Below are 11,484 nucleotides of genomic sequence, written 5' to 3' on the forward strand. Positions count from 1 at the left end.
ATGTGTGATACATGTGTTGAAAAAACATATTCAGATCATTGTATTTGTAGACTTTTTCACATAGAAGAAATCAACAGGAAAATGGTTGGAATCAAGAAATGAAAATTTCATAGCATGATTGGACAGCCCATGTTCATGAGTTGTGAGTTCTCTAATATCTCCCATGAAAATAGATAGGCCTTTTGCAGGCCAGGGGCTTCTCAAAGCAATGTGTTGTAACAATTTGTGGCTTGCCTTAGGAAAACCAGTACAAAAACAAACATAATGTGAGAATCCTTTTACAATTTATGGCAATGCTTTTAAATGAGTATCTCTTCAAACAAGTTTAATGTCACACTCACTACAAAGTCCTCAGTTTGTAAGTGCCACAATATTGCCATTAAACTGGTCTTTGTTTGTAGTACAGTGCACATGACAGTCATGAAAGTAAACCCACATTCATTTACCCATAGTCTTTTGAGAGGAAACAGTGAAAGTCAGAAGCTATGAAAAGTGATGTTTGCTCATTACAGGCATTCCAGCACCTTCCGTCAGGGCATCATGACTTATCAGAGTGACAGAGTTAAGTGCTTTGGAGTGCTGGTAGTTTCAATGGTCTTTTTCATCACTGCCCAAACTTAATTGTCCTACCACTTCAGTTGATATGAAAGGATACTGACTAGTCTTGAGGTGCCTATTCAGGAAGTTATATTTACACAGCACATGTAACCTGTCTTTAGGTGACATAGTTTTTTGTGAGACAAAGAATAACACAATTGTATTTATGTGCTTGACTTTACTCAATAGCATATCAGTAGTGGTTTTACAAACTGCCCATTGAAACCTCACTTAAGTGTAAAGCAGAGAGATTTGGTTGTTCACCTCGAAACCATTAATAATACATTGTAGGCTAAAGTTCCTTTTTTTTTTACATGTATGAAAATTGTAGCAGCATTAATTCAGAACAGTTTCCCAAACATCATACGACTAGAATGTCTGTAATATATTTATATAAGCTAAAAGTACAAGTCTAGCTTCATTTGATGGAGGAAATAGTCATAAACTGCATACTCCTGTCCAGGGTACATTCAAGTGGATGAGAGATGACATGTTGTAGGCAAAAGCTGCACTGATTGGATGATCCCGTACATTCTTGTGGGGTTTTACCCATGTCACCTATCAGTATAAGCAAAGGGCTATTGAAGCATGAGGAAATAGCTTGAGTAAATATGCACACTAACTTTGAAATCTGAATAATGAAAGTTAAAACCAGTAAAACATGTCACAGGTCTGTCTTTTTTTCAGTTAATTTGTGGAAAGCCCTAACTGGCCTCATAAAATGGTTTTCCTAGAGGATGGCAGTATTTTTCAATTGCCATCATAGGACAATGCATTATTTCCTGATCTAAATTCCAAGGTAACAGGAATTGGGTCATGGATGATGCTAGCATATTGCATCAATCATTCTGCTGTAGTGGGTTATACATGGTATTTTTGTATTTTGTAGTGAATGCCTAAATATTTCATACCTTGTACCAGTATTTGATAGGTTGGTGGTACATCTACAAGTCTATAATGATATCATTGCTAACCGCAGCCTCTTGTCGTCAGTACAAATTATATACACATGTACAAGGCTTGACATTCGCTCTATTGAGGCCGCAGTAAAAATTGCTGTTGAATGTCCAAGCTTTCAAAAAGCATACCTTTTGGTTGCCCAATTTGGCAACTAAAATTCAAAATATATTGCTATATTTCCTTTTATAGTAGGTCACAGATTTTTTATTTTTTTATTTTTGGGGCCACCAACATTTCAAATATAATGATTTCATATGGCTGAATTGACTATTAAAAAAAACCTGTGTCAAGCATTGGTATATTCATGTATAATAATACATACACATTTATCTATTTATTTATTTCATTTCAGTTCTACCTGTGAATGTTTGACATATATTTTCCCCAAGTAATATAAGATTAAGAGAAAAACCCTATGTGTCAAAAGTTATTTCATGGTGAAATTGAACTAGGCAGCATTTGAAAGTATGCATGTATACACTATGAGTTATAGACAAGAGATAAACAATAGGTTTTTTTTTTGGGGGGGGGGGGGGGGTGTATCCACCTCAGGAGAGAGGATTCATCTTATTTTGGTGCCGTTTTCCGGCCGTCATCCGGAATGGACTGCCGACAACAGTCTGGGATCTCGTATAATGCAGCCTTCTTTGGTGTAGATCCACATGCTGTGTTGACGTATGTGGCCTGTCCGGAATTCCCTTCTTCCTCTTTTACAGCAGCAATGTCCTGGTACACTGGGTTGGGCGTACCAGAACTTCCAGGTGGAAGGGTCAGGTCTTGGTATAGATGTGGGGCACTCTTGTTTGCGTGCAATGACAGCTCAACTTTAGTGCTCTGCTTTTTTGCTTTCATCCTCATTACTTTGCTGAAAATGAAAGAAACCATCAGAGATCTGAAGTATAACCTACACTGGATTTTGTGAATCACTTTATTTTGTTTGTGACATCCTGAGAGTGATACATGTCTATCTATCACATGCATGAGCATTTTGTTTCATACTTGTGTAGGATTGTTCTGAAATATCAAAAGTTGCACTTTACTCACTAAAAAAAGCAAGTAAAAATGTACACCCTTGAAGGAGTGAATAACAGAAAAGAGTGAATTTAGAGTGAAATTGGAGTTAATTTTGAGTGAAAATGTTCTTTTTCACCCATTTAAGAGTGACCTCAGGGATCACATGAAGATATTGGAGTGATCCCAAGATTAAAGATTTTCACTTAATTATTCTTTTTTTTTTAGAGAGAGAGAGCACATGGTGAGAAAAAAAAAAACTTATGAGGAAGTAATGTCATTTTGTGTGTGTGTGTGTGTGTGTGTGTGTGTGTAAATCTCCTGACTTGAGTGTATGCATCACAGCTAAAAGCAGCCAAAGCTGATATTTTTTTCTTTGCTTTTTTTTTTAAGTCTTGTGATGCAGCTCGAGTAAGCAAAGACTGCAGAATCGAAAATGAAACTTCAATTACAAACTGTAATATCTAACATTTATTTATACAAGTGGGTGTGCCATCCATCATTTTCCCTTTATAGAGATTACATCTGCTTTCTGTCCTTCATTATATTGAGGGATAATAATGTTCTCGTCTTTAGACATCGAAATACATTGTATTACTTATGGTGTCTATAACAAAATGATTTAGATCCCACTAGATTGTTTTTTTTTTGTGTGTGTGTTTTTGTTTAATGAAAATTAAATTGGAGTTTATAATCACATTTTTGGATGTATGATGTTGTTTTCATGTTGAGTTACATATCCAATGTACATATGTTCAGTTTCATATCTAATGTATGTTCTATTAAATTGAGGTATCATACAGAAGATTATATTGCACCCTTTGTCCACTGTGGTTCTCACAATTAAACTCACAATTAAACAGAGGATAGACAGTCCTGGCAACTGAAAGTACTTCTTCTTTCATGATCTAGTCTGGGTGTGGGACTATGGAACAGATGGTAAAGACATTCCACATACCATAGATATATGATGACGATGATGAGGAAAAAGTTGATAGTGATGGAAGTAGCAAATAATGCCCAAGCTGCCACAGATTTTTCTTGATGACTTTCCACCATGTCAAGAGACTCAGAGGGTGCATCTGTATAGTTATTATTTCAAAAGATAAAGAGAAGAAAGTTATCAAACTTGTAATCCCAAAGTATGCATTGTTGCCAAAGGGGCTGCATACCAGCTTTGAAAAAATATATCCTAGTAGACCCTATTCTGCTTGGTAGTCCATTTGTCAGAGGTACAGAAGCTGATATAGAAAGTACAATATCCACAAATTTATTTACTGTTCAGATATTTTAAATTACAGAGACAGGATACAAAACTCCTCAAAGATAGACAGCCTTATTCACATAGCCTGTCTGAATATCAAACACATGCAGAAATATCATGGTTAAAAATATGTGATTTATGTATAGATGCCGTCATTGAGAACAAAGATAATTGGAACTATTTTTAGTATTAAATCATTAATGTTTTAAGTCTCTATTGGTAGTTTTTGGTTATTGGTGGTTTTTTTTTTTATACGAGATGAACACTACACAGCTACCTGTGTTCATTGCATTGAAGAAAGTCTTCAGTTCATACACACAACAACAAAAAAGCAAATCCCTTAATCAAAAATGCATAACTTTGTAAAGAAAATGTATGGAACAATATGATTTTACAGGGGTATTTCTTGTTGTATTTACTAATTATTCTTTTCAAAATGAGAATGATCTGTTCAATCAGTCATGAGAGAGCACACATTTAAGACAAAATGGTCACTTTTCAAAAGTCACAAGAGTCATCTTTGGAAGCCGGGGAACTATACTGTTAAAGGTGTATATTTAAGTGTTCTTGTTTTATCATCTATTATAAAACCCTCTCACACCTATCCTGACACTTACCACTTGTTTTCCCTTTTTCCTCTTTTAGGGCAAATGACTTTGTTCAACCTTAACTGCAAAATCCATTCTGTTTACTGAAAGAATTGACATCAGATATTGATACCAACATGTAGAAGTACATGTTTTGCACACATAAGAGGGAGTCAGTGTATTGTGGTTGAGCAAGCACACTGTAAAAATGGAGCAAGTAAATGCTAAAATGTAGGCCCTACTTTTAAAGAGGTCAAACATTGAATAATAAAACGACAGCACGTAAACATTCAACAAAGACAAAATGTTTTACAGACCTCCAAAATGACCTTTATGGCTTTCGAAGTGACCGTTTTGTCTTTAGTATGTGCTTACTCAGTTTTATGCATTTACTCGCAGATCACTTTCATTTTCACACAGAAATTTGTCAATTAGTCCAGTGGAAATGCTTCTGCCAAATTATTCCACTCAAAACTCGTACAGCAGAACACACCTGTTGCATACAGTGGTGAGTTTATTATAATGCTAGGCCCTGTCAGCTCATCAACCGGTCCATTGCTGGAATTCCGAGCCACTGACACACTTATGTGGTACTCTTTCCCTGGTTGTAGTCCTCTTATCACTGTCTCAAAATCTTCACTTGAATTGGAGTGAACTGATCGGGACACATGTGCAGCTGTAAAGCCGACGTGGACGACGTATCCGATGATGGGTCCATCACCAATGTCCAGGGATTCTTCCCACGCCCTCCATCTGACCCTAGCGAAATGGGAACCAATCTCGAGAGCCAATGGTGGACTGCTGAGCTGTGGATGCTCTGCGGATCGATATCATGTTTTAATATTTTAATCGAGATATTAGAGATTGTTTGATGTTCTCAGACTGGTGACAGGCATAAAATATAATTATGTAACACAAACACGCACACACACACACACGCACACACACACACACTTGGATGGACCCTCCTGGTATTAACATATAGCAAGGCAATGCAAGTATGCAAATTTTTCGATAAGATATTCATACATATATTTTTGTATATTCGTGATAAAATAAGTCGAACACATCCTTTATCTATTGAATGTGTGTGATACAACTACAAAGTTACACTGTTCTTTCCTAGTTTTCCTAATGCACCACACAATAAGGAGCACTCTATGTCAGCCATACCAACTGGACGCTCACAAATGTATCCTCTCTGGACATCGCAGTTATGATCATCCCATTGCCCATGGGAAGGACTGTTGGTTGCCGACAATCTGGTGGAGATTAAAGCTGCACAGTCTTGGTTAACGTTGTTGTTTGGCTCTCCGTTGTCCCAGAGCGAAGCGCTGAAGACGAAATAGAAAAACTTCTTATTCTTCCCACTTGATCTTACACTGCATAGAAAATACTTTCAAGCCTGAGACTTTGACATGAAATAGAAAAACTTCTTATTCTTCCCACTTGATCTTACACTGCATAGAAAATACTTTCAAGCCTGAGACTTTGACGGGAAAAAAAAAAGAACAAAACTGTCCAACGACGAAAACAAAGTGATTTAAATTGCCTTGCGGCTGTAGATGAAAATCAAAATGTCATGTTGCATGCCATTTGGACAACTTTCAAATTTTGATGCGAGTGTATATACATGTATACATGAATTTATTATGCTGTGATATATCATATACAATATCAACGCAAATAAGCAAAGAATCGGATGTACATCCAGTATCTAGGAAATAAGATGACGGATAACAGAAAGAAAATAAGTTAGATAAAGCTACAGTTCTGTATTCTGTCGTGTATAACTCAGGTCTCAGGATTTGTTTGAGATGTGTGTGTGTGTGTGTGTATGTTTTCTCGCAAATGGCCTCGTTTGTTTTGTCCTTTTTTTCTTTAGAGAAGTAGTGAAATATGCCCCGTTTTGTGTTTTAAGCAAATTATCTATTATGTTCCCGGTTTGCGGGCTTTTTGCGAGAATATGTGTTAAAAAAACCCCGGATTTCGTTTCCTTGGTTAAAAGAGTTACAATGTAAGTTTTACATTAGTTTGCTCAATGTTGGTGTTACTGCATTTTGTCCTTGTATAGTGTAAGATTGACGTTATTGTGTATAATGTAGTTTGTCTTTTATATGATGTTTTGTTTTGTTTCTGTGAACGTTTTTGTTCTATGGTGTAAAATTGAACGAAATTCGAATAAAGAATAATTATCAACAAAAAAAAAGGTAATGTGGAAGCCAGTGTGATATTGCATTTGGCAGAAACCAGTTTATGATATGATCAAGTCATTGATTCTGGTCAATATCATTAAGAGGAAAGTAACGTTAGATTAGAACAACAAAAAAATGTAAATAGATAACGAAAGGAAAGTAATAACATGACACTGAAACAAAAACATATAGAAGAGGAACAAGGAAACGAGGAAAACGAAACGTCATATGCGAGTAGACAATATGAAATAATAAGAGTTGGGATGAAGCTGTAATTTGATGATGATAAATATAACAGCAGTGAGGGCATTAGCAAAAATTGAATTCGCACCTTATGATTCAATACAAGCTTTATAATTCACCTTTCCATCAAAGCTTCCCCATCAAACCATCGAAATTGCCTCTCCTCTAGTATATCAGTCAAACCGAAAAAGAAATATTGGCGTTCATTCGGCGAGTGCACAAGTAGATTTGACACAAATGTCTGCAGTTGGAGGGAAACAAAAACTGTTGATTATAATGTATTCAGAGGATGAATAATTGCGCACAATAAAGGACAAAGCTGTTTGTTAGCGCATCATAAAAATGCACCTCTAATTTTGGGTGATGTTCGTTATTCCTAAAGTTCGTCAATCAGGAAACAAAAAAAAAATAAAATAAAAACAGGATTCCTTAATCCCAATCTTTGTGACGTAATTCCGATTTCGATCCGTTGATAATGCTGGTACGTTATCCGAAGGTTCGTTAATACGGAAATGACATCTGGTCTCGAATTTAAAAAGTTACAATACCTTATGTAATTTTTCGGTTGACTAATCTTCGGAATAACGAAACTTATTTCATTTTCGGATGAACTCACCTTCGGAATAACGAACTGTACCCTGTATATCTACTACAACCTTTCAAAGCATGATTTCAAAATTGTCATTACAGCTAGATTCCTCTTACTGCGTGACTTCTAACGGGCAAAGTGACATGACACACTTGTCATTTTAGCGCCCTTTTCAACTGCCGTATCTATATGGCAATGTGTGATGGACAAGCTTGTGCATTCATGAAAGTTCATACAATGTATGAACTAACAATTATTGTCATTGGAGTTGTGTAAGACCTATACATGTCAACAATCACAATTTCAGTTATATTTCAGATTTAGGGACTATCGGTATTACAGCGTGAGAGGTGAACAGTGATTTATCAATAAATTTACTTTAATGCAGTTTTGCTCTTTACAAAATACTATCACGTACAAAGCTTGATGGTATTTCGGTGAACTGACATAGCTGTGAAATGATGGAAATTTATGAGGTTACATTTTTTTTAAAGTTCGTATTTCCTCAAATGAAACAACGGTCATTATTTCAAAGTGTAGTTAATCCGAAACGAAAAAAAGGTCGTTATTCCCAAGCTTTAGGATTGAGAAAGTTCGTTTGCACGCACTGCCCCCCCCCCCCCCCCCCCCCCGTCTTCTGATAAACGAATGTTATTTCACCTGACGGTGATACGATTGCATCTGCTGCTGGTAGAATTGAGCGGGAAGCTACAAGCAGTTACGTCGTCACATAGATACTGTATTTATAAGTATTCATGTATATGTTATATTGTTACTTTTGTGATCTCAAGTGTACTTTCGAATCTGTATGTCTCTAAACGAATACTGTTCCCTCACCGAACTTCATTCAACGGAGCATCATGTGGCCTCTTATTATTTCAGATATCTTAAACTACTCTTCTCAAAATAATATGTCTTTAGCATTTTCTGTAATTTTGTCTAACTCCGGAAACCTGAAAAAGAACAAGGATGTGTAACGGTTATGGATGTTGTATAGGGCAGCTATATCACAAACTAATGATAATCCTTGGCTTACTATAGTAGATTTAATCACTCATGATGGAATGAGCTAATAGAAAGTTAGCCAAAAGTTATGACTAATTAGCCTCAGAAAAAAAAAAACTTACTTCATGCTGATAGCAAGAAGATAACAAGAATGTCACGACACCTCAACGTTAATATTGCTACTTAATTCCGGAAAACTGAAAAGGAACAAGGATGTGTAAAGAACAAGGATGTAGAACAAGGAGACATGACCATATATCTCCTGTTCTCCGCTCACTCCATTGGCTTCCAGTACATTCCCGTATTACTTTCAAGATCCTATTTCTGACGTGCAAAATCACACGTAATCTTGCACCCATATATCTTCAAAACCTAGTCTCTCTCCGCTCCTCCTCTTCTGCCAGACCCCTCCGTTCATCTTCCTCTCTCCAATTACTTCATGGCCCACGTACAAAAACCCGTTATGGTGACCGAGCCTTCTCTTCCATTGCTCCCACTCTTTGGAATAAACTCCCTCTTTACATTCAGAATGCCTCATCTGTCGAATCATTTAAAATTCTTCTTAAAACTCACCTGTTTAATCAGCTGTAATTTTTTTTTTCTGGAGGCGCACACAGTTATCAATTATTGGACCATTGTATCACATGTATTTTTCTTTTCTTTTCTTTCTTCTTCTTTTGTTACTGTTAACGTTAATTTTGTTAATGTTATTGTGTTTTCTAGTCTATTTGTATGAGTAGCAAAGTGCGCTTAGAAACGTCAGTATAAAGCGCTATATAAATGCAATTATTATTATTATTATTAATGGGATCATTGTTCATCTCATACTTTATCTGAAAAGTACCACTGCACGCTTCACAAACATCGTCACGAAGCAAGTGGTATAGATGGCGCACAAAATCATAAATCATGGACATTACTCTTGAAGGTAGACCATGCCACATTCCGAGGTGCGATATAGAGCAATTGATAAATTCACTTTGAATTAACTTTAACAACGAAACAAAGCTTCGCTTTTCATAAGCTTCACTTTTGATGAAAGATGGACGCTAATATATTTCTTTCTCACTGAAAAGACCGCATGCATCACATCGCATCACATGATCATGATTATTCAAAAGTATAATATATATATATATATATATATATATATATATATTTTTGTTTATTCATTTATTCATTCATTTATTTATTTATTTATCTATTCACTTATCTATTCATTTATTTATTTATTTATTTGTTTATCTATTTGTAGTACCGTGTAAACATCGGTCATATAAAGTCGTAATTGTATTACGATTCTTAATTGATTTGATATTAGCAAGGTCGTAAAATTTGATTATGCCACAAAAGATTTAGAAGCAAGAATGCTGGCCTCTGATGGTCATGTAACCTAAGGAATATACTAACGTTGACCTCCTGGCTTTTCAATAGAGCTAAGCTTCCCCTATACTCGTGACACTTGTCCATTGCTCCAAGGTAGTTCTGGCTGTGGACGGATTCCACGCGGTACATTTTGCCTCTGAACTCGTGCCACCCACTTTCCGGATCGGAAGTGCTCGCAACTGTCGAGTCAAAGAAAACATTATCTTAAAAAGACAGTCGCCAAGGAAGGACAACATATCTATGACAAAGCGGTCGCTTATGTTAACATTAACAAAGCTTTTGGTATCAATAAAGGGAGCCAGAATTGTATACTTATGGTTTGACTGGAGTTTGTCTTTGATTTTTTTCAGTCCTGCTACATTCCGACTACCGTCCAGAAATTTGATCAAATTCATATCATCCTTCAAGCTTGTGATGAGAGCAGGAATAACAATCAGATTTGAAATTCTTGTTGATTTATTCAAATTTTCATCTATTAAAAAAACTCTTCTAGTTCAGTCGAATTGGACATGATTTCAAATGTACACAAAACGTGGACTTCCATTTACCTTTCATGAGTTTGTTGTCTGACACTCGTATGCTCACTCAGCCCAATGAAATGTGGTTTTGTTGTAAGAACGTAAAGTCAAATCATTGATAAAGTTATTCAAAATTAATCAACTTCACAACGACAACAGAACTCAGTCTTGTTATGTACCGTTGGAGAGAAGTTGAAAGAAACAGATGTATATACATGATATTATGTGAGACTACGGAAAGGGCTGCTGAGGACTAGCATTGACTATAATCTATATATGATATAGGGAGAAGTAAAATAAAAATGAAATGAAATAACAGCTTTGATTTTTTTTTCTATCATCTTCCTTCGTTACGATTAGAAATAAGGGAGAAAAACATCTTGCTGATTTAGATCCTTATTGTGTCCTAATTATTATCATGATTATCATTTCTTTAATCTCTTTAGCCACGTGAAAAATAGAAATAACGCTGTACATTTTGTATATTATTCATCCTATTGTTGTTATAAATTTATAAGCCAGCTACGTATAACCAGTTCTAGAATCTTTCAAATACACAAGAAAAAGTAAAACGTAAATGAATTGCTCTCTCTCTCTCTCCCTCTCTCTCCCTCTTTGGTTTCACAATCATGTTCGATTAAGCCGACAGTGAACGTGTATTGGGAGGGGGGGGGGGCTGCAGTCCCAACCATCTCCGCTTTCCATTCCACTGCACATGAGTAGTTGCCCTTTCAATTGCTATAACATCATCAAGCGAAATATATATATATATATATATATATATATATATATATATCTTGGAATTTTCCACGTGTTGGACTTCGAATGTTGTAATTATTAGAAGAAAGAGTCTCAAGTACGCCATGGATCCAACGATTACAATATTTTTATTACAAAATTTTCGGTCTGCCTCAGACCTTCGTCAGTGATCATTGTCTTTGCACTGACGAAGGTCTGAGGCAGACCGAAAATTTTGTAATAAAAAATATTGTAATCGTTGGATCCATGGCGTACTTGAGACTCTTTCTTCTAATAATTATATATATATATATATATATATATATATTCACTTATTTATTTGTATTTCATAATTACATGTAGTTTAAATATATAAACTCTGACATTCCAT

At 35.7% G+C, this 11,484-nt stretch overlaps 1 protein-coding gene across 1 annotated transcript; it reads right to left on the reverse strand.

Moving 5' to 3' along the window:
- Positions 1 to 2,085: 2,085 nt before the first annotated feature.
- LOC139717943 (uncharacterized) lies at positions 2,086 to 9,966 on the reverse strand. Its single transcript, XM_071629427.1, has 5 exons — positions 9,905 to 9,966; positions 5,593 to 5,753; positions 4,913 to 5,236; positions 3,527 to 3,650; positions 2,086 to 2,422 (listed from the first exon to the last, which is right to left on the reverse strand). The coding sequence occupies exons 1-5, from the start codon at positions 9,964 to 9,966 to the stop codon at positions 2,125 to 2,127; spliced, it is 969 nt and encodes a 322-aa protein (XP_071485528.1). The 3' UTR covers positions 2,086 to 2,124.
- Between the last annotated feature and the right edge of the window lie 1,518 nt (positions 9,967 to 11,484).

The sequence above is a fragment of the Diadema antillarum genome, unplaced genomic scaffold, assembly GCF_040938485.1.
Source record: "Diadema antillarum isolate AM-2024a unplaced genomic scaffold, OU_Dant_1.0 scf00000086, whole genome shotgun sequence".
Lineage (NCBI taxonomy): Eukaryota > Metazoa > Echinodermata > Echinoidea > Diadematoida > Diadematidae > Diadema > Diadema antillarum.

Excerpts from the sequence above, each read along its gene's own strand:
- LOC139717943 (XM_071629427.1), bottom strand. The coding sequence starts at position 9,966 with ATGTACCGCGTGGAATCCGTCCACAGCCAGAACTACCTTGGAGCAATG. Across the intron at positions 5,237-5,592 it reads CATTTGTGAGCGTCCAGTTG|AGCATCCACAGCTCAGCAGT; the intron begins GTATGGCTGACA and ends ATCGATCCGCAG. Across the intron at positions 2,423-3,526 it reads ATCGTCATCATATATCTATG|CAAAGTAATGAGGATGAAAG; the intron begins GTATGTGGAATG and ends TTTCATTTTCAG.